The sequence below is a fragment of the Manihot esculenta genome, chromosome 14, assembly GCF_001659605.2.
Source record: "Manihot esculenta cultivar AM560-2 chromosome 14, M.esculenta_v8, whole genome shotgun sequence".
In the NCBI taxonomy this organism is placed as follows: domain Eukaryota; kingdom Viridiplantae; phylum Streptophyta; class Magnoliopsida; order Malpighiales; family Euphorbiaceae; genus Manihot; species Manihot esculenta.
In genome coordinates this window covers 10,463,907-10,486,474 of record NC_035174.2, presented here as the reverse complement: position 1 = coordinate 10,486,474, position 22,568 = coordinate 10,463,907, and the positions used below count along the sequence as shown (strand labels likewise).

General features: G+C 33.1%; 4 protein-coding genes across 6 annotated transcripts; 1 reads left to right on the top strand and 3 right to left on the bottom strand.

Annotated features, from left to right (window-relative positions):
- Window positions 1-1,345: 1,345 nt before the first annotated feature.
- LOC110600096 (chaperone protein dnaJ 49) lies at window positions 1,346-4,863 on the bottom strand. 2 transcript variants are annotated; one of them, XM_021736823.2, is made up of 3 exons: window positions 4,703-4,863; window positions 3,412-4,536; window positions 1,346-1,926 (listed from the first exon to the last, which is right to left on the bottom strand). In XM_021736823.2, the coding sequence occupies exon 2, from the start codon at window positions 4,513-4,515 to the stop codon at window positions 3,427-3,429; it is 1,089 nt and encodes a 362-aa protein (XP_021592515.1). In that variant the 5' UTR covers window positions 4,516-4,536; window positions 4,703-4,863; the 3' UTR covers window positions 1,346-1,926; window positions 3,412-3,426. The 2 variants fall into 2 exon arrangements, with proteins under 2 accessions (XP_021592515.1, XP_021592514.1); XM_021736822.2 differs by lacking the exon at window positions 1,346-1,926 and having other exon boundaries at window positions 3,227-4,536.
- A 900-nt stretch (window positions 4,864-5,763) lies between these two features.
- LOC110630673 (EG45-like domain containing protein) lies at window positions 5,764-6,717 on the bottom strand. Its single transcript, XM_021778204.2, has 3 exons — window positions 6,591-6,717; window positions 6,118-6,397; window positions 5,764-6,031 (listed from the first exon to the last, which is right to left on the bottom strand). The coding sequence occupies exons 1-3, from the start codon at window positions 6,697-6,699 to the stop codon at window positions 6,025-6,027; spliced, it is 396 nt and encodes a 131-aa protein (XP_021633896.1). The 5' UTR covers window positions 6,700-6,717; the 3' UTR covers window positions 5,764-6,024.
- A 2,326-nt stretch (window positions 6,718-9,043) lies between these two features.
- On the top strand, window positions 9,044-13,418 carry LOC110630640 (ribosome biogenesis regulatory protein homolog). The gene is made up of 8 exons (XM_021778152.2): window positions 9,044-9,219; window positions 9,855-10,005; window positions 11,325-11,376; window positions 11,597-11,725; window positions 11,922-12,039; window positions 12,622-12,805; window positions 12,910-13,023; window positions 13,125-13,418. Exons 1-8 carry the CDS (start codon window positions 9,131-9,133, stop codon window positions 13,311-13,313), a joined length of 1,026 nt encoding a protein of 341 aa, XP_021633844.1. The 5' UTR covers window positions 9,044-9,130; the 3' UTR covers window positions 13,314-13,418.
- Window positions 13,419-15,755: 2,337 nt separating this feature from the next.
- Window positions 15,756-20,856, bottom strand: LOC110631148 (DEAD-box ATP-dependent RNA helicase 52B). Of its 2 annotated transcripts, XM_021778877.2 has the most exons (6): window positions 19,162-20,856; window positions 18,999-19,082; window positions 18,332-18,574; window positions 17,354-17,521; window positions 17,090-17,203; window positions 15,756-16,697 (listed from the first exon to the last, which is right to left on the bottom strand). In XM_021778877.2, the coding sequence occupies exons 1-6, from the start codon at window positions 19,882-19,884 to the stop codon at window positions 16,128-16,130; spliced, it is 1,902 nt and encodes a 633-aa protein (XP_021634569.1). In that variant the 5' UTR covers window positions 19,885-20,856; the 3' UTR covers window positions 15,756-16,127. The 2 variants fall into 2 exon arrangements, with proteins under 2 accessions (XP_021634569.1, XP_043806076.1); XM_043950141.1 differs by lacking the exon at window positions 17,090-17,203.
- Window positions 20,857-22,568: the final 1,712 nt, after the last annotated feature.

The window sequence follows — 22,568 nt, the reverse complement described above, 5'->3', positions numbered from 1 at the left end:
TCCACACACACATGCAACAAAACAAGTATCATCTGCAGGTTGGAACTTAGAAACTAATGTTTTAGGGGTCATCTTTGCCTTGGGCTTGCATTACAATTGAAAACACCACACGCTTTGGCCCCATGCATATAGAAGATAAAGATGTAAAGGTCCGAAGCAGTAAACAACTAAACATAAAATTCTAGCCTTCCAGTTCTTAACCTAATGATCATGAACAATAATGACTTTTGGGAGATCAACTGTAGAACCATGAACTGTAAAATGTACACACAGAATCATAGTTTACCTGCAAGTCAATAAGAAAAACTGACAGAGTACAGTTCATGATGCAGGAGCAGGCTGTAAGATAGGAATGATAACACTGTATGCTACCAGCTGTGTACTCCATTTGTCATCACATACACATCAATTCGGAGCCATACTCACACTCCTTCCAAAAAAATAGTAACATGTTAAAAACATCATTCCCAATTCCAAAACTTTAACCTGTCATACTTTGAACAAGGGGAAAAATTTTAAGTTCAGATGATGGGTCCAAGCATTTATTTCTGCAATTAACAAGTGTATTGGATCAGTGATCAGTTGTAAGCAACTTACAGTTACATCATCCGCAAGAATATAAAGGTAGTGTTACCTCACAAATTAAACTCTCCTAGTCATGGTAGAATCAATAGTTCATACTCCTCCAGTATACAGGAGAAATTTCCTCTCCCATAATTACTTCATAAAAACACTTTTGCATCTCCAAATCAACAAACGTAAATGTAACAATCAATCTGTTAGCAAGCCTTTGATTATATACAAACAGTTCACTCAAGAAAAGAAGGAAGGGATGCAGGACAGTCAGATCAGCAAGATCAATGACAGTTGAGATGCTACTGCCATTGACTTAGTGCTGAAACAATCACGTTACTACCACATCCTTGTTGTTAGTTACTGCCATGTTTTTCATGTTTTAATTGTTAGTCATAATGTAAACAGTAAATAGTGGTGTCTTTCAGTTATTTGAATTCCACGGTTAGAGGGTGATCCTCCATATTTTCCCATGAGATAGTTATTCTCCATTGTGTATTTAAGTTCAGCATATCAATAAAGGAGACATGAACAAAATTCTTCAAAAAGTGTGCGAGTACTCAAATAAGGATATTCTTAAGTTCTCACTAATGAGCTTATATTTATTTCACTGTAGCTAGATAGAAGAAAATCCACAATCCACCTTCCTCCACAGATTTCACACCTCCACCCTAAAAGACCCATAACCAGATCCATTGCAAGGGACCCTATCAGAATCCCTCACTGAACTCATACCCACTAAAGAATTGCACACATTGCAAACCAAAAATAATAAAATAAGAAGTGAATGTAACTTTGTTATTTCCATCAAATTAAGCAACGAACCAATACAAGTAGTTGCCACCATGATCCATGAATAACCCATAAATAAAAATCCAAATCCTGCCAAATATCTTCACAGCAGAACCTCTATAGCAGCTAGGTATGGCCAACATCAGCATATAAATAGAAATAAAATAATAAATATTCTACAGTAAGGTAATCTGAAAACATCATGGATTCAAAAGAGTAGAAGGTATCACAGAATGAAGTGGATAAACGTGTACCCTAACACAAATGGTGTAATGAAGCTGCTATTTCAACAATTCAGCCGGAACTCAAAACATTTTCTCACCACAAAGTAAACTCAAGTTAGAACACAAGCTATTCTAAGGAAGACTCATTAAGCATGTACAAGAGGCCAGAAGTCCGTAGCACCACATGTAAAAGGGGAGAAAGGTATACAGAAGATCCAGATTTGATAGTATTTTGAATCTGAAAAATCACAACTATTATCCTTCATTTTCTCCATAAATTCCAATGCTCCATGTACTCTTTAAAATTATATTTGAACCAGTTGTACCAGACGAGCATCTGCAAAAGAAAAGGAAATATATACTCCAACTGCAAGTTCAAATGTATTTCTACATCAAGTTGCAATAAAACTAAAAACAATGTCAATTGATTGGCAAATGAACAAACAACTATAGGATCACTTGCCCTCAAGGATAAACCAAATGGCAGCAACTTTCAAGCAAATAGGTCTTTGTAAACCAGATTCAGGATAGCTTGATATGCGACAAATATAAGATAATTGACAGTCACAGTAGAATCTCAAAACAACCCTGACAGCATTTGTATTCTTTTTGTACAAAAGATAAACAAAAAAAAAATGATTGATTTTGTAATACCCGGCTAGACTCCGGTCTCGGAATTCCTACCGTCCGGTGGAATTTGGGTGTCGGAAACCTCTAGATGGGGTATATGCATGTTTGAGACCCCTAGGAACTTGTATGTGTGTTTTGGTTGAGAAATATGCATGATTTATGGTTTTGGGAGGTAGGAGGTTCGTACAGGACTTCTCTAAGATTGCAGCTCCTTTAACCAGATTGACCAGAAAGAATCAGAGGTTCGAGTGGACCGATCGGTGTGAAGAAAGCTTTGAGGAGCTCAAGGAGAGGTTGACTTCAGCACCAGTGTTAGCTCTGATACCACTCTGTAACGCCCCGGAAATCCGGACCGCTACCGGCGCTAGGATTCAGGTCGGCTTAAGGCCGCCGGAACCCGTAGCAAGCCTACATACATCCTGTTTACCTGTTTAATCCCATACATGATCAACAAACATACATAAGAATGTAATGTAAAGTTTATGTAATTATGTTATTGAGGATAGAACTGTACTTGACCGTAGTATATGTTAATCCCTTGGTATGTACATGATCTTGTGTTTTGATATTGATGTAAACCAACTCACCATATGATGTATAGCCCTTGAGGCTTTGATGAGATCCCACAGAGGGATTAATGTTTATGTATATGATGAATACAGTGCATGCACAGGTTGAGTTTGGTGTATGAAGAAAAAGAAAAGTTTTTAATTCTTATGTATGTTTGTTGATCATGTATGGAATTAAACAGGTAAACAGGATGTATGTAGGCTTGCTACGGGTTCCGGCGGCCTTAAGCCGACCTGAATCCTAGCGCCGGTAGCGGTCCGGATTTCCGGGGCGTTACAGATTTCAAGGACATGACACATTTCTCAGCTAAGAGATATTAGCCATTACAGCATCATGAAGGTCACGTTTAAGAAATAAAATTATGCACCTGCATGCAAATTACTCATGCTAAAGCACCAAATGCTGTACTAACATATAAGATAGTATATCAAAAAGGGGGGAAAAAGAGAGACAGGGAGAGACATGATATAGCAAAATGTTTGGCACAAATTTGCATGCTTAAGCTATATGAAAGGTGAAAATTGGCACAAATACTTATGGGGCCTTAATCTATCAATATTACATCATATGTAATCTTTGCTGGTAAAAATAGTCAATTTCTAAAACAAATACAAATTTCAACCTCAATTCCAATTCATCAGGCTGCTGATGCACCAGACTGAAACTGCTGCAACATTTCACAGTGAGGAGTCTCCCGTATAAAACCCCACTGCTGCCTCTGCAACTCAAACCTGCAATTCTGTGCAAGAACAGACATATAATCCCTCTCCACTTTCCCTTCCAGAGTAGCCCTTTGCTGGCTACCGTGTGGATAATCCTGCTCAAATTTGGTGCTCTTCACATAAAAATTAACCCCCTTCTGAGTGGTAAACCTGTACTCATAAGGATATGACCTGGAGAGCGAATAAAGTGGCTCTGAAGACGGCAAAAAGTTCAAAAGCAAGATGACGAGGACAGGCAGCAACTGAATCAATGCACGCATATTAAACCCAGATGCATTATCACCTGTTCTCGGGCCCATGCCTCCCCCAAAATTGAAACTTCTAAACTGGGTGGTTGCAGGGGGCATTCCTCCAAAGAAGAATTGCCTGAAAATCTCGTCCGGATCAAAATCATCATAATACCCATTAAATCCTCCCTGCCCTCCATGATGCCTCGAAGCACGTCTCTCATAAACAGGCTCGTCGCTTCCAGTCAGATCATACTTCTTCCGGCTTTCTTCATTGCTAAAACACTGGAATGCCTTGGAGACAGCTTTAAAAGCTTCTTCAGCTCCGGGAGCCTTGTTCTTATCAGGATGAACTTTAAGGGACAATTTCCGATAAGCTTTTCGAACATCTTCAACAGAGCAAGTTTTCTCCAATCCCAAAATTTCATAGTAATCTTTCTTCTTCTTGATTTGCCTCACGATCGTGATTTGCTCCTCGGTATAGGTGGCTGAGGATGATGAGGCGGTAGCAGAGGCAGATGAAGACGGCCCAGTTGAGGGAACCCGCTGACGAACTTTAGATTCATTGGTCGTGCTCGTGGGCCCATTAGTAGTCGCAGAAGTTTGATCGGAAGTCGAATCCTTCTCTATTGACGATAAGAGATCGTCGACGGGGAGACTAGGATCGAGGCGGCGAGCTTTGGTGATGAACTTTAAAGCACGAGTTGTATCACCTGATTGCAGTGCGTCCTTACCTATCTTCAAGCATTTCAAAGCGTCGTCTTTGTTCCCATCCATTTGTTTGTACAATTAAGAAAACTACATAAGATCAAAACGAACCCTAAATAAATCAATCTATCAATATGCAGTAGTAATGTTCGAATTCATTTTACATGCGAAAGTACAGAATATATATCAAATTGATCGAATTTATGCGCGATATAGCTAAGTAAAAGAAAAAGAGTTGAGAAGGATTTGAACTTACGGATGGATCTGAATTAGGAGCCAAACAATACTCGGGATTTGAGTGTCGTTAATTTGCTGAATTAGGGTTTCATTTTTGGGGGATTTTGACAGGGGAGAATCGCGAGGAAGGAAAACTTCTGACAACTCTGGAATTATGAAACATTACAATTACACCTATTCGAAAATAAAAAGTTAAACTGTTATAATTATAAGCAACGCAATTAAATTAAATTTGAAAATATAAATAATAAATTATAATATAATAAATATTTATTATAAATAAATTTTATACTATATAAAATATCACATATAAATATTATATATATTAAAATATTTAATTAAAATTTTATATTTATCATTATAAATTATACATATTTTTAATATATAAAATATTATATTTTATATTAATAATATTAAATAAAATAAAAATATTATATATTTTAATATATAAATTTTTTTAATAATTTTTATAAAATTTTAAATATATTAATCACTAATCTTATAAATTATTTGAAATATTTAATATTTTTATTTTACATTTATGATATATATTAATTTATTAGCTGATTTAATAAAAAATTATATTTTATATTAATAATATTAAATAAAATAAAATATTTTATATTTTATATTATAATTTTTATATTTTAAATTTTTATTAAATTATAATATATATAGAAAAATGAAAATAAAATCAATATAAAAAGATATTTTTGAAATAAAATAATATATTTTAAAAACTATTTTATCGATTAAATAAAATTTTAGGGATTATATAGTAAGTTTTTAATAAATTTTTAAATTTAATTTTATTTTTATTATAATTGAGATAAAATTAAAAAAATTAATTTTATTATTTAAAATTTTAAATATAAATATGAATTAATGTAAATATTTTAATTTTTTATTTAATAAATTTTTTAAAATAATAATTATAATTATTTAAAATTATAATATAAATGTGAACTTTTTTTATGTAATAGACTTAGACATTTATTAAACGATTCGTTTTCACTGCGTCAAGTCGATGGTTCAATTTTATTAAAAAATATTATTATTAGTATTATATAATATCGGTTCAAATTTTTTCCCCATAGATTTTTTACTAAACAAAATAACCAAATTTACAATGTATCAATTGATTACATTACATTTTTTATTACTTCACACCGAACCTAACCTTACATTCTGAACAAATTCAAACTCGGAATTCGAATCTCTATCCCCTTAGTCCATTTCTTTTGTATGGTTACATAATGACCTTGAAGAACATAGCAGAGAGAGAATGGCGAACACTGCTCTTAATTATATATTATCAGCCTGGGCCATGAATTTGTAGAATCAAATCCTGCAACAAATTGAAGTTTATTATCAGTAAGTTAAATAAACCAGGACTAATTAATTAAAACGAGAGAGGGTTAATTTTTGAAGTACTGGACAAATTCGACGTTGATCTTAGCAGCAGGGAGATTGGAGATGGCAGAGAAAGCTTTATCGGAGAGGACAAGAGTTGAAGGGCATGGATTCCCTCGACAGAGATCAACTACTTGAACAACAATGGCGTGATCTTTGCACGGTCTCTTTAAGCCACTGATGCATCTCAGGCGATACTTGCGACCACAGGCAGCTCCATTGTCCCATATCGCTTCACTTGCTGCTACAAAATATCCTCCTTCTGGGAATTGATCTTCGCTGTACCCCCTGCACCTTGTTGCTGCCATTTATTACATCCTCAACTAAATCACTGCCCTAATTTTAAGATTTATACTTCTGAAACTTTTATAATTAAATGAAATTTTTATTTTTATTATTCCATTTTTATGGAGTAAACTTTTCATCCCATACTTTTTAAAGTAAAGTTTTGTAAACCATAAGAATAAATAAACAAGGGACGGAAGTAACGTTACGTAGGTATGGAGGGTCATATGAGGTAGCAGTTCCGACATCTCCAGCAGCAAGAATGCTTTCAAAGCATACCCACACTCCAACTATGAAGATGGTTTTGCTGAACCTCATTTTGCTTCGTGGCTTGCGGCTAGGTGATGCTGAAGAAGCCTGCACAACTCTCCTATTTATACTAGGCTTACTGTAGCAATGGCCCATTTATTGCAAAAGTAAAACTAAAGTTTTAAGATATATGATTAGAATTACATCCGTTTAGGTATAATTATTAATTAATATAAAGTTGAAGCTTGTGTATCTAAATCGAGCAATGACATTAGAGCAGGACAAGAATGTGACGGCCACGGCCGATGAGTGGGGCGACTGTCATCTATAAAAATATAAATAATTAGGATTTACGATATAGATGAAACTGTGGTTGCTGAGTTTTATGGCCTGATTTTTGTGATAGTGAGATGATGCAATTGGTTTATTCTTTTCCACTCAGCTTACCAATTACGTCATTTTGTGACGACGTAGTAAATCTCTCGCAAATGTCCACTACATTACATTGATAAACATTGGTGAGGGAATATGCCCCCGCGTGCCCATTTAAAAGTTCATTCTTTCCTTTTGTTTACGTGAGTTGGTTTCCACTTTCCTACCGTATCAATCTTGCTCCGCAATAATTTTCGAGCTAGTTAAAATAATTTGTATAAAATTAAAAATAATATATATATATATATATTTAAAAACTTATAAAATTATTAAAATACTTTTTTTATATTAAATATATTTAAAAATTATTATTTTTATTATTATTTAATTTTTTAATTTCTATCGATAATTTTATAATAATAATTTATTTTAATTAAAATTATTATCCATCGATTTTTTTTGAATTTATCTAATATACTTAATATTTAATATTAATTTTAAAATTATCGTTAAAAAAATAATTTTATTAAATATATTAATGATGAAATATTAAAAAATAATTTAAAATAATATTTAATATGATAGCATTTATATTTATGCAAAATATGCAACAGTTTTTCTTAAATATTTCACTATATCCAACTAAATATTTCACTATAATTACTTTACATAATTAAAGTAAATATAATTAATATAATTAAAGCATTAAATTTAGTATTATCTTTCTAATATAACCTTTATTCATATTTTTTATTATTAAATTATTCTTAAAATTAATAAATTTTATTTTTAATATATATTAAATAGGATTATATTAAAAAGTCAATTAATAAATTATAAGCTAAACATTATAATTTGAAATATATGAAAAAAGGAAGTAAATTTATTTTTATGGGATTAATAAAGTATATTTTTAACTGACTGAACCCTATTGAGAATAAATAATATATAAAGATAATGAGAGGATAAAGATATTATTATTTTAATTTATTTTTGTGTAAATAAGATTATACTCGGATAAAAATCTGAAAAATAGATTTGCAGGACCAAATAAAAATAACTAAAGCAATCAATGAATTAAAATTTAAGTCCTATACTATTTACTTTTTTAAAAAATATTATTTCATCCCTACATTTATAAATTAGTTTATTAATTTTAAAAAAATTCTTAAAGTATCTGTAATTTTTAAAAAATTTATTAATTAATTTATTTATTAATTTTAATAGATAAATATTATAAAAAAAATACAGAGTTTAGATCAGTGGTACGGTGCATTTGAGTAAATATGAGAAATCTTAGATTCTACTCTTTCAATTTTCAGTCTCTCATTTAAAAAAAATTAATATTTTTTATAAAATAAATTTTTTTAAATTATAAAAATTAAGATTTTATTTATTTATAAAAATAACTTATATTTAAAAAATATTTTTTAATGAAATAATTTATTTTTTATCACTTAATTTTAATTTAAAATAAAAAATTTTAATAAAAATATTGAAATGTGTTATTTTTCATAAAAAAAATAATAAAAATATTGAAATGTGTCATTTTTCATAAAATGGCTTATTTTTTTAATAAAAAAAATAATTTTTATTAAATAAATTTTAAGTGCTTCAAACAATAAAAAAATATATTAAAAAATATTTTTATAAGATAAATAGAATTTAAAATAATAAATTTTTAATGATTAAAATTAATGAAAATATCAATTAGTAAATTTTTTAAAATTTTTAAAGATTTTAATATAATTTTTTAAATGAAAAAAGTAATGAATATTTTTTTATAATATAAAAAGTAAATAGTAGATGTACCTTTATTTTTCACAATGGCCAATTGAAAGAGCTTTTTAATAAAACAAAGGAAAAGAAAAGGAAAAAAAAAAACAAAGAAGTGGCATGGAAGAGCTGGAGCTGCTAACGGGACTCCGCAAAGGCCCAGAGGCCAAGCTCAACTCGCTTGTCAGGAGCCCATGAATCTCGGAGGAAGACACGGATGCTTGTTCCTTTGGTCGAGTTTTTATAAACCTCTGAATAAACCCTCGCTGCTCCTTCCGCTTTTGTTTTTAGGTTATTGGGCAGCTGAGCCGAGGGAGAGATCGCCTGATAGATATCTTAACACAGTAGTCCCATGGAGACTGAGAACCAGTACGAGGTCGACATTGGGCATCTTCTGGCTTTTGATCCTCATCATCAGTTTCCTTCTCTCCCTTCTTCCAGGTTCGTTTTTCTTCTTCTTCCTTTACGCACTCGTTCACCTAAATTGTCTGGGTTATTTGGTCTTCTACGACTTTGTTTTAGTTAAATGCCTTCTGGGTTTTGCTTTTGGATAGTTATCGGTATGCATGTTTCATGTTTGATTTCTATTCGTATTTGAGACTTGTTGGTTATTGGATGTGTTTTTTTTTTTCGGGTGTTATCTTCCAGGATTGAATAAGTTGTTGGGTCGAATCAAAAATTGCAATTTTTTAAAGTATTACTTGGCAATAGATTTTGTACTGATTTAGGTGAAATTAGGCAGGTATCGTCATGTCAAAAAAAAATTAGCCAAGTTTCTCTAATTCAAGTATGCAGATTAATTTGTGAAATGTTATGCATTGAGTAGTGAGTCTGGACTTGTTGCTTTAAATTCAGAATATACAAGGTGGTGTATAATTGTTCTAGGATGCTACTACCTAAATTCTTGACTGACATTCTAAGGGAAAGATGAGAAACAGCAATCAGGTAATGACATCATGTGCTATCATGATTTATTGTTAGACACACACACTTGTGATCGTAACAGGTTGTGAATTCAGTTTGAGGGGAGCATTTTGTGACTTGTGTTTTGTTGGGCTTTTTTTATATTTACATAGGGAGGAGTTGGTGGAGGAATGTGTTAGAAAGGGCACGGAACTTGTTCAAGCTATTGCTGTCAGTCTTTTCAACTTACCTTCAACTGAAGATGTGGATGGTCCACTTGTCAAGTTGCCTCCCCCAACAACGAAATTGCCAAGAGAGAAGCATGTAAGTTGTTCCTTTTATTCAGAATAATATATCTACCTGAAATATAAAATTAAAGAAAAATAATATTGAGGGAGTGGGGGAAGGAAGGAGGGGGAAGTGAAAGAGAAAGAGAAGGAAGAAGAAAAATGATAAAACTTTGTTATCTTTTGTTTTGGTTACAAGACTACTTATGTTTCTTCACTGCTTGACAATTCCTGAAGTGACCATTGCCCTTTATTGAGAAAAAATCATCTGTTAACTCAACTGGAATAGCCTTCTCCTAAAAGAGAAGTGCTGGGAGAAGAAGCCGGAACTTGATGGAACGAAATATTCACCAAGCATACATTGGTTTCAGATCACATCCTTGGACATGATGCTTTAGCTGGACATTTTCTTATAACAAAAGATCAGCAAGATTCCATTTGATTTGAATTCAGATTGTAGTTCTTGTCATTTGGTTTTAATGTAATTAGTCTATGAGTTTCTTGAGAGAATAATAAACTTATTTGGTAAATGCTGTTAGATGGGAAATTTCAAGATACAATAGTAAACTACCAACTTAACCATTGAGTTTTGTTGTTTTCCCTAAATTAACATTCAAGTAATTAAGTTGATAAAATGGTTCAACAAAAAACCTCTGTTAGCCCCCTGTTAAACTTGTTTTTGTGGTCAAACAATTATAACTTTGGACCCCTGAACTGCAACAAACAAGAATTTTCTATCTGGTCTGTGAAAAGAAATTTCATTGGGTGGGAAAAATTGTACTTCCTAATTGTGCTTAATTATTTTTTTTCATCCACCTCAGGTGGATCCACTGAAGCTGTGTATGGGTGGAGAAATAATTATTAATTAGTGTTGTGGGGCGCCAAGGCATACTTTGCGTCTTTATACACAAATTTAATAGGGAAGCTGACAAGATGATGCTATTACTGTTTTAATTGCATCATTTTGTTGATATATGGTCCTCAATTGTCAATGCTGTAAGCTCAGGAAATGCATTTGTGGAAAACTGAGAATCTACTGGAAAAGAGGGCTAAATTTATGTCTAATGGGATAATCCCAAGATTAAGGAAATGGAGCAGTGAAGGAACATAGTGCCATGCAGAATAATTGATTTTTCTTTTCTTCCCACCCCCCGTGCTGAAATCCTTTCGCTTCTTTTAAGTTGATTCACTATTGTTGAAGTCTTAGGTTAAGTAATGCATACTCTTTTTAGTTTTTCACAGCTTTTTTCTCAATCATACAAGATGCTAGAGCATTTATTATGTTACCTTAGCATTTTTCTCAGTCATTGTTTGTTTATAATGGTTATTCATTAGCTTATTGTGTTATATTCTCAGTTGCCAAAGCCCAAACCTCCTACAAAATGGGAATTGTTTGCCAAAGCGAAAGGTAATTGACCTTAACTATTATTTGTTACCTGAAATAAAAAGCAGATTTTGGAAAAGTTTATTTTTATATGTTTATTTAAATTTAATTGAGATTTATTTTAGTATTATGAATTATGAGGTTAGTGGCTATCCATCTGGTGAATTGAAAGTCTTGGCTGAATCTTGATTTCCTTCTTCCAAAACTTGTGTGGTTGATTATATGTAGTTGATGTTTCTTTCAGGTATAAAGAAACGGAAGAAAGACAAGGTGATGTGGGATGAACAAACCAACAATTGGAAACGCCGTTATGGATATGATCGTGTTAATGATGATGAAGATATACCCATCATTGAGGCCAAGATGACTGATGGTAATGCTACAGTAAACTCTATTGTCATATCAGAGAAACCTAATTGTGAATAATATCATTTTCTTCGGAAAAACTAAAACTACTTATTTGGAATCTTTGTGACTGACACATATAGTACAAAAGTATTGGACTTGTAATCAGAAAAGTGTTAAGCTTTTAGACATGTGCTACACATAATAGGTTGTGTTTTCTGCAGAGCCAGGGGAGGATCCATTTTCCAGGAGAAAAGCAGAGAAGAAGAAAAGAGTTGACAAACAAGAGAAGAATCGGTTGCAGAACTTGAAACAAACTGCAAAAGCTGGTGCTTTGCCAAGGTTTTTCTCTTTCATCACTTCTCACATTTACTTGCTCCCAATTTAATGCTTCATAGGCGATGAAACTAATCTGTGAGTGATAACTAATTTCTTGTTCCTTTTTTTATTTGTATTGTAGCTTTCTTGGATGTGTAAATGCATCTGTTCATTATTTTGCCTTCAGTGCTCTTTTTAGTATATGGAGTTTTATAGCATGATGGATTACTGAAATTTATAATTGCTAAGCTCTTTGTTTTCAGGAATTATTAAATACTAGGTAGAGAAAAAAATGTAATATATTCGGTGTGTTAGCAAACTGATGGAGTTTGAACTCCTAAGTTCGGTAATCCTTTTTTTTCTTACTTGTCCTCTAATTTGTTCCAATGATCATACCACAATATTTAGGCATTTTTTGAGTTTGTTTATCCTGTATTCACTCAAACTGAAGGGAGAAAAGCTACCATGTCTCATTAATCATTATCCAATACTAAATCCGAATGAAGGGAGAAATGCAACCGATGAAGACTCATTTCACAGCTGCATTGACATATTTGATAATTCATTACATTTGCTTAACAATGCTAAGTAAACTCTTTTCTGCAGCCACATTCAGCTTGCTGCCACAGCGTTGCCCATAACAGGAACTCAGGCTGCACCAAAGAAAGTTACCAAGGATGAACTAGGAAATGTAGCTGGACTAGCTGCAACTGCAACAGCCAGTGGTGGGAAGTTTGACAAGAAGTTGGCAGGAGAAAAGCCTGTTAAAAAGCAAGGAAAACATCGCAAGGTTTGAATTTACCTGTGTCCTGTGACAATCCCAACTTATTCAGTTATTTCTCTTAGATCTATATTGGAAGTTCCAATAACTTTTACCCCTTTGTCTCTCTTCAGTTTCTACCAGTTGTTGAAGGTTCAGGGATGGGCAGGCAGGAGAAGGAGCAAACGGACAAAGTTCTGAGCAAAATAATATCACAGAATTCGCATGAGATACTTAACCTTGATAAGGTATGCCCAAGGCATTTGATAGTTAATGTTTTGGACATTGCTGTAGCCATCTTGAGAGAAAAAGAATTTTACTCATTTGAACTGTCTTGTCTGGAAAATAGGCTGTTTCAAAGTATACGGTGAAGAAGGAGAAGAATAGAAAGAATCAGCTGGGGAAACCTTCTACACCCTCAAGCAAGTTAAAAGCGAATAGCAAACCTATGAAAGTGAAGAACAAACCTAATAAGAAGTTTGTAAAGGGGCCCAAGGCCGGCTCATCAAAGAAGGGGGGAAAGGCAAAATCAAAGTAATAATTTGCAAAAACCATTTTGAATTTTGATGTTTATTTATAGTGAAGCAGATATCTACATGCTAAGGTCATTACGTTTTGCTGGCAGAGTTTATTGTTTTCTCAAGTTAATGACTCTTTCTCTCACCCTCACACACACACACACACACACATTCACACTTGCATTCACACTGCATGTGTGATGGTGGATTTATCAAATTGAAACCTAGGTGGAGGTTGCAAGGTTTTGAGAGGAAGAGGGAAGGAGGGGAAACCAGGGGTGTGGGTGAGTCGGTCTTTGGAATGCTGGTTACAAATATGATGGTAGTTGAATAGGATGTTTGACAGTTTGTTACACAGCTAGTAGAACGGATAATGGATCTAAATATTTGCTTTACGAGTACATAGGTCCCCAAAGTGTGACTGAGCTGAAGCACTGCTTGATTCTTAATCTACAAATATTAGGCTTCCAGTGTTTCAACCTTCCATGAACTAATTTTTGAGATGCTTCTCTGGACACATTACTAAAAGGGATCGATTCCCTTGAGAAGAAAAAAAATGGTTTTATCAAAGGCCATGGCTAGGGGCAAGGGCAATTACAATGTTCCAAGTGGTGGCTAAAAATCGATGGCTATGCTAAGGCCTCGACTCTGCAAAATTTTCCCCTTTATTTGACCATGGCCTCGTAATAATAGAGGGGTTGGTACTTGGAATTTAAACCTTAAACTGGTGGTTTTTATTTTTTATGTTTTTTGACAAGGGGTAGTTTAGAATATAGGAATGATGGGGCTACTAATTTAGTTTAATGCTTTCACCGCTGGACTAAGCTAGGTTAATCAGTTGGTCAAATTTTAATTACATCATTGTGACTTTTGAGGCTTGGGTCCAAGCTGCGTGAAGTTAGTAGCTTCTATGTACTACGAGGCATGCAAGAGGATACTGATTTTGGAAAAACAAGAATTAGGAAGAATGACACATGGGGTTTTGCGAGGAAACCATTGTGCGAGTGTATCAAGTTTTTGGGAAGGAAGGGAGCGTCGGAAGGGGGAAACATGTATTAATTTTTTGGTTTTAATATGAGGATCTCTTTGAAGGTGATGTGAATTTGCACGGTGCGACATTTTCTTGTAGCCTGTAACAACTCATTATGAGATCACATGCGGCTGTCAAAATGTCTTCAAAACTTCTAATTCTATTATATATGGTGATTCATTGACGAGGGAAGGAATGCAATATGGTGTGTTGCTCTCCCTCTTTCTTGCTCAGTAGCTCTTGTATAGGATGTGAAAGATCATAAATCAGCTTTGAAGTTGAATGTCTCTGCTATGTTTTATTTCTCTATTTATAAGAGAAACCTCATCGTCAATGTAAAGGCAACTCAAAACTTGTTCTAGATGATGCGTGGGTGATATATCCTCCCAAATTTTGGAAAAATCTTAAAGGAACACAAGGGAGAAAAACAAAAATAGAGAGAGAGTGTGTGTGATTATGCCCTTCGCCAAGCTAACTTCTATGGCCAAACGGGCACATGCCAAGGCTCAAGGTTTGAAAGTTTGGGACAAACCTCCTCTGGTTACCTTGTTAGCTGCTAATATAACTAAATGCACCCTGAATTAAGCCCATCTATTATTTTGAACTTTGTTTTGGCGTTAGGTGGACATCAAGGATGGTCTGTCGATTATGGAAAGAGATGGAGAATTAAGGTGTTGAACCTCTAAGTTATATCTGACCATGCACATTAGACACTTCCATATCAGTGCACAATCAATCTCAAAGATATTGACTCGTTAATTGTTATTGACTAATAATTCATCAAAATAGACTAGTTGCAACCATCAGTTCATCAAAGTATTTAGTCTTTCCAGCAATATCTCAATTTGAAATTTGACTCCTAAGATCTTCATTTCAAGATGAAATAAGTGGGATTTAACATAAACGTTGTAAAAGCAAAAAATCTCCTAAGTAATAATAATAATAATAATAATGACACATTAAAGAGCCATTGTGTAGCAAGATACTGCTTTAAATACATAATTATTCTACATTAAAACATTAACTATAAAACAACCTTGCATTACATGTATCGAATATTATTTTATATATTTTTCAAAAATACATATAATTACTTTACTGTATACATGTTATATTTTATAATAATAATAATAATAATAATATATAAGTAATTTGATATATTTTAAACTGTTCCTGCTTCTTTTCAATTGTTTTACAGCAGGCATCGGATTCTTTCTGCTTTTAACTTATGGGTTCACAAAAATACTTCGATTTTCAGGAAGGATGTGCTACTTCAATTCATCATCCTCAATAGAGAATCACAGGCGTAAATCATAGAATCTGTACAATACTTGCTTAATTTAGCAAACAAAATATTAAAAGCATTATAAACACTGCATATGACAGACATTTTGCATCAATATATGCAAAGATCATTACATGCATAAATTTTCAAAACGTAACTGATATTTGGCTTAATATATATTATGTTCCATGCTGAGGCTCAAAGGTTAATACAAAATATATACTAGCAGAAGCTTTACAGTGTAGACAAATGCGACTGCAATACAGAGGGCTATAACAAAGATATCTGCTCAAAATCATCTCTCACAAAACAAAATAATATCCAACACCAAAATACCAATAACCCTTCAAGTAATGAGTAATTAGTATAATCAACTAAGCTGTGAGGATAAAATTTGTCACCTTTATATATTGAACCTTCAGTTAGCATTAGGCAGCCTATTGTTTTTCTTTTCTTAAAATCACCATTGTCCCATTTGATTATATACTCGACAATTTATAGGAGCCAGAAGATCCTTTTCTAGTCCCATCCAGTAGCACTAACTGATTTGTTATCAAATTCATATCCATGCGATGCAGTAGAATAAGATTCACCAGTGGCAGCAACACTATAACCAGCATCTTCTGTGGCAGCAGGGTAACCTGTACTGGCCGAAACAGCATTGCCATATGCACTGGAAGCAGCATAAGAATCCAAACCGGTATCAGCACCACCATAAGGACCACGCAAGTCATAGCCACCAAACCTGCCACCACCATATCGTTTGGTCCTACTGCCAGCTCCATGAGATGAATGTTCAGCATACTGGCTAAGCCAAGAAGGTACCTCCTGATTTGCTTCCTTCATTAGTTCAACAAGTGCCTTCGCAAGTGGGATGTTCTTGTCACAGAAAAATGCAGTTGCCTGTCCAGATTTACCGGCTCGTCCTGTTCGGCCTATTCTGTGAACATAATCATCTATGTCTTTTGGCAGATCAAAATTGATTACATGAGACACGTGAGGAATGTCCAAGCCTCGTGATGCAACATCAGTTGCCACCAAAATTGGAGTCGCACCGCTCTTAAAGGATTTCAGGGCTCTTTCTCTCTCCTTCATATTCATCAAGGGAAAACAATGAGAAGAAAATGGTGAATCAGCAAAGTAACTAACTATTAGTCTTGACTAGTTTCATTGCACAACCTCAAACCTCAAACTTCTATTTACAATTGATACAGCTAATACCACAGCAATGGTGGATTCAACTGTTGACAACCAATACTAAATCAATCCTTTCACGCAATAGCATTTTGGTATTAATGTACAATTAAGTTATTTCCATATCCTTTCACATCAGAATGGAGATGAACATTATCATATTGGCAAATGTCAGACTAGAAATATTACGGTGACACAAAATTGTAGGAGTATTAAAATTGCAGATATTACAATGTTCAGAAACCAAAAAGAGAAGCTAAACGGAAAGAGATAGTAGATTCTCTGACCAATTGCACTTTGTCACCATGTATTGCTATTGCTGGGAAACCATTCATGGACAACCAATGCTCTAAGGCATCTGCACCTCTCTTTGTCTCCACAAAAACCAGAGTTAACGGCCTCTGCACGAACAATAATACAAAATAACAATGCATGTAAACCTAATTAATTTGATTTGGTTCAAAAAACAAAAATGTCAAATGCACTAGAGAGACTAATGCAATTTCATTGAAAAGGAATATTACATCAAAATGAGCAAGAGACCATAGTACCTTGCCATGGATTCCATTTGCCTTTTGGGAACGAAGAAGATCCATAAGAAGGCTTCTTTTGTCCATATCTTGAACAAGTTCAACTCTTTGTGCAATTAAATCAGTGCTTGAGCCAACCCTTCCTACAGTGAGAAAGATGTAATTGGAGAGAAAATCAGAAGCAAGTCTCTGCAACAAAAAAAAAAAGAAGGTAATATTAGAGCAGCAGTGAGCATGCAGACTTGATGAATCGCGAATAATGGATCAGTTGTCCAGAAAGTTTACAAGCACACAAATAAACAACACGGGAATTCCATTATTCTAAGAAAACACAAAGCTTTATTTTTGTCCTAGGCTGTTCATAAACAATTAGTACCTGAACTGTATAATCACTAATTACAATCCATAACTACTGATTGCAATGATGAAATGCTAAAAGACGTTTATTAACTTGCATAATGTCATTATTAGATAAAGATGTTATCTAATGATAATTTCAATGATAATTAGTTCACCTCTTAGCATGATACCTGGTCCAGAAAAAAAAAAGAACCAGACCACTCACTTTCAGCTATTTTTCTTTTTAAAAAAGCAGTTAAAGAAAATAGTATGATAGATGAACAAATAATAAATAAAAAAATAAATAACATCACCAATTACTTTTAACCATTCATAGTGTTCCAAACCCTCAAATCAAATAGACATTCAGCAGTTGAGGAACAACTGTCCCAAGGCAGATTCAAAATTCAAGAAGGTTCATTTTTAAATGATTTAATAATTATGTATATCATAGATGACTTATTAAATGTCTATCTCATATATAGATTTAACAATTCAATAGGACTTTAAAAGTAGTTAATTAAAACTACACAATAGCTCAGACAATTTCCCATCTTTTTCACCTCAGTTTCCTTGTGCATTTAAAGATTATACAAATCCTGAAACATCTATGGTTTACTATCAAAATATTAGGCAAGTAAACAATGGGAAAGGAAAAACCTGTATCTCAAGTGGAAAAGTGGCACTGAAAAGCATAGTCTGCCTTTCACCTGGTGGAGGCATGTCCATTTGTTGGACAATCTTCCGAATCTGAGGTTCAAATCCCATATCCAACATTCGATCAGCCTCATCTAGGGCCAAATACTTTATCATCCCAAGAGAAACTCGTGCTCTCTCAATCATATCAACTAAGCGACCAGGAGTTGCCACTAAGATGTCAACGCCCTTCTCCAAATTGCGAAACTGCATAATGGTAATAGCATATAGTGTGTAAATATATCATCCGTAAGGCATTTAGCTCAGTATGAGCATAAGCAAAACTGAAACAGGACATATTTCAGCCATCTAAGCCGTACAGCTTTATCATAGCATTGTAGAAGCGCAACTCTATTTGACATTTGTGAACCCTCGGTCAGAACGAGATTGAAGTATATGCAAATGTAGGAATAAAAAAAGCAATAACACAAATATAGTTGATCCAAGTGCTTCCATGGTGAAAAGGCCAGAATGCCAGTATCAAAAGAATATTTAGTAAAAAAAAAAACAACATAAATGAGGAACCAAGCAAAGTAATTAAAAAAAAAAAGAAACAACCCACAAGATGAACCGAGTTCACTGATCAAAAGACTAAAAAACATCACAGAAAGAAACACAGTGATCCTTGAACCTGCTGTACAATGGGCGCTCCCCCATATGCCACCACAATCTTTACTCCAGTATTATAAGCAAACTTCTGTGCCTCCTCATGAATCTGGCGGAAACAAACATGTTATGAAAACCCAAATAAACCATAAGGCAAAAGGAACAAAAAAGCAAATAGAAATTCTGACCTGACAAGACAACTCCCTGGTAGGAGACAGAATGAGAGCAGATGGATAAGCCATCCTAGACCTACCACGACCCGACCCAGCAGTATGAAACCGGTTCCTCAAAACCCCAGAGATAATGGGAAAGCAAAAGGCAGCAGTTTTCCCAGACCCAGTCTGTGCACAAGCCATCAAGTCCCTCCCAGCAACCGCAATGGGTATGGCGTGCTTCTGCACCGGAGTTGGTTTCACATACTTGCACCTCATAATATTCTCATTCAAACCCTGTCCCAGATCAATTTCAGTGAAAGTATTCACCGGTGGAGGAATGTTGGAGCCCGTGATTTCGACGGGGATGTCCTCATACGCATCAAAGTTGATAACACTGTTCTCATTGGTATTATTATTACTACCACCATCTTCTGTTATCTCTAGCTCGTCAAAATTTTCACCTACGTCAACCAGCTGGTGTTGGTAATTAAAATTTTGGTTGGCAGGATGAGAGGACCACCGTTGAGAACGTCCACGGCCACGACCACGTGAACGACCTCCACCACGACGAGACGAACCGGGTTGACTGGGCGAAGAGCGAGCGAAGCCATAAGCAGACCCAGAAAAACTCCCAGTGTGCATCGCCTCGGTGGGATAACCAAATGGGGTGTTTCTGAAGGGTGGAGGGACATAGGAAGGACGGGTCGGGCGAGTTGTTTTCCGGGTAGACTCAGTGATCATATCAGTCCAAGTCATGATTACCCTTTTGGTTTAAAACGAAAATGGAACCCCAAAAAACCGTTTCAAAGAGGAAACAAACCAGCAAAAGGAAGAAGAGAATGGAAAGCTTGAAGAAGCAAAAATGGCGAGAGCGTTTCTATAAGAAGGTACGATTTGAAAGGGTTTTGTTTTACGTGGGTGCATTTAGTGTTAGAAATGTAAAGGAGTGTAGGGAAATGAGCTCCCTCTCCTTCCCCGTAAAAAAGCTGCAAAACCCTATGTGTAGTAGCAGTCACTCACACCACTCTCTAGGCGGAGGAGAGGAAGGAAAAGCCATTTCCCATAGCGACGGAGATTAATGCGAGAGAAGGAAAAAATTTCTGTTTAATGTCTCCAAGCGTCATTGATTTCGCGTGTATAAACGTCTCAGCTTTCTTTCCTTCGCCTGCTCTCTTTTTACCAAATTGCCCTTCTGAGTTTTGTTTTTGCCTTTACACAAGTTATAACCCGTGATGCCTTAGGCTTACGTAGAACGCAGAACAGTGCCGCAGAAGATCATAACCAAGAAAATATCTGTGTAGTTTGTGGGGCCCTTTTGTCCGCGTGGCGATGGGCTAGTTGCTTCTGTGTGCTATTTTTCTGCGCTTTGCGTGGTATTGGTGGTGAGGATGCACAGTTGATGAATGATGATTAACTGGTTATTGATCAGTGATCTGATTACCTTGATACATCGCTCCCGTCGCTTGTTCAGACCGAGTTTTTGATCCTTTCTCCCTTTCTTTGCCTCCGGCAGTCGTCGACTCCATCTAGGCAGGGACGATCTTTCTTCCTCTATTGCAGATAATAGATCTCTCTCCTTCTACTTTCGGACGGGATTGTATTTAAATAAGGATAGTTTTTGGTTTTTGTAGATTGTGGTTTTGGATGAAGGATTTCTTGATCTGCAATCCTTGCTTGTGTGTTTGCTGGTTTATATTGTTGTTTTTGCTTGCAGGTCTAATTCAGTGAGTTTCATTTTTGGATTGTATGCAAGACCTGGAATCTTGCTAGATGCATAGAGATGGCTAAATTTTATAAAACTGTAATTATTTAATTATAAATTTTATAAAGTGTAATCATTCAATTTTAAGTTTTATAAAATACAACTATTTAACTTAAGTTCATATTTAACATATTAAATATTAATAATGAAGATGCACTGAGTTTTATTGAAAAATTATAAATCAAATGATATTTTCAAAATTTATTGAAAAAATATCAAAATTTTACTAATTTTCATATTTACATCTTGAGTCTCGAATTTTAAATAATAAAATTAATTTTTTTATTTTTATCTTAATTTTAGTCAAATTCTATTTATTATGTCATGTTTATTGTTATTTATAAAAATTATTAAATTAAAATATTTAAATATTTAAATTAATTTATATCTAAAACTTTTAAATTTTAAATAATTAAATAAATTTTTTTAAATTTATCATAATTATAACTAAAAATTAAATTAAATTTAAAAGAGTTAATAGTAAATTATAAGATAATACTTAAAATTTTATTTAATTAATAAAATGGTTATTAAAATATATATTTTTATTTCAATAATATTATTTTTTTATCAATTTCATTATTTATTTCTCATTCTTAATTATATATATATATATATATATATTATATATTAATAAAATTTAAAATATAAAAAAATATAATTAAAATATATAATATTATATTTTCTTTAATATTATTAATATGAAGTACATTTTTTCATATATTAGAAATATACATATGATTTATAATTTTAAGTATAAATATTTAATAAAATATTTTAATATATAATATTTATATATAAAAATTATTTGTAATAAATATTTATTTAATATAATATATTTAATATTATATATAATAAATATAAAATAAATTTACTTTCAATATAAAATTTTAAAAATTATATTACAATTTATCATTAAATTTTATAGAATTAATTTAATTTTTTAGTTATAATAACGATGAATTGAACAAAATTTTCTTTATTTTTTAAAAATTTAAAAATTTAAAATATAAATATAAATTAACATAAATATTTATATTTTTTATGTAATAGATATTATAAACAGTAATTTACATAGTATGATAAATGAATTAAATTGAAAAAAAGTTTTTCTCTGTATTTTGATAGAGAGATTTTTCTTTCTATTTTTTCCTTTTAAGTTTCAGACTTCGTTTTTACCGATTGTTTCGCAACTGCTAATAGGAGGGGCTTTTCCTTCCCCTCGCTCGGATGTGGGTCTTTTCCTCCTCGTCGAGGGAGTTTATATATAATTTTATTGGAATTTTTAATTTTTTAGTGATTTTTTATGATTTAGATTTTTTAAAAATAATGTACTGCTTTGTCGTTATTGTCGGAGATGCTTAGAGAAGGGGAGCAGGAATTTTATTGGCTTTTTCAAGTAGGAAAAGTGAATTTACGGGTTTTATTTTTTAGGATTTTTATAGTTTATTTATTTTTTTCTAATTCTGACTCTTTTTAGAGAACTTTTCTTGATGGCGTTAGACTTTTGGGCTTTTTATAAATTTTTAAATGAATTTTATCTATTTAAAAAAAAATAAGTAAATTAAAAAATTAATCAAAATTAATATAAATATGAAAGAACTAATTTTATTATCAAAATTTTAACTTTATAATATAAATATAAAAGTTTCGTAAACTTTTAAAATTTTTTACTCAA

Coding starts and splice junctions, on each gene's coding strand:
- LOC110630673 (XM_021778204.2), bottom strand. CDS start 6,699: ATGAGGTTCAGCAAAACCATCTTCATAGTTGGAGTGTGGGTATGCTTT. Junction 6,398..6,590: donor ATATGACCCTCCATACCTAC/GTAACGTTACTT, acceptor AATAAATGGCAG/CAACAAGGTGCAGGGGGTAC.
- LOC110600096 (XM_021736823.2), bottom strand. CDS start 4,515: ATGGATGGGAACAAAGACGACGCTTTGAAATGCTTGAAGATAGGTAAG.
- LOC110630640 (XM_021778152.2), top strand. CDS start 9,131: ATGGAGACTGAGAACCAGTACGAGGTCGACATTGGGCATCTTCTGGCT. Junction 11,726..11,921: donor TGAGGCCAAGATGACTGATG/GTAATGCTACAG, acceptor TGTTTTCTGCAG/AGCCAGGGGAGGATCCATTT. Junction 12,040..12,621: donor AAAGCTGGTGCTTTGCCAAG/GTTTTTCTCTTT, acceptor TCTTTTCTGCAG/CCACATTCAGCTTGCTGCCA.
- LOC110631148 (XM_021778877.2), bottom strand. CDS start 19,884: ATGACTTGGACTGATATGATCACTGAGTCTACCCGGAAAACAACTCGC. Junction 18,575..18,998: donor GAGCGCCCATTGTACAGCAG/GTTCAAGGATCA, acceptor ACCATTATGCAG/TTTCGCAATTTGGAGAAGGG. Junction 17,204..17,353: donor CAAATGGAATCCATGGCAAG/GTACTATGGTCT, acceptor TTGTTCGTGCAG/AGGCCGTTAACTCTGGTTTT.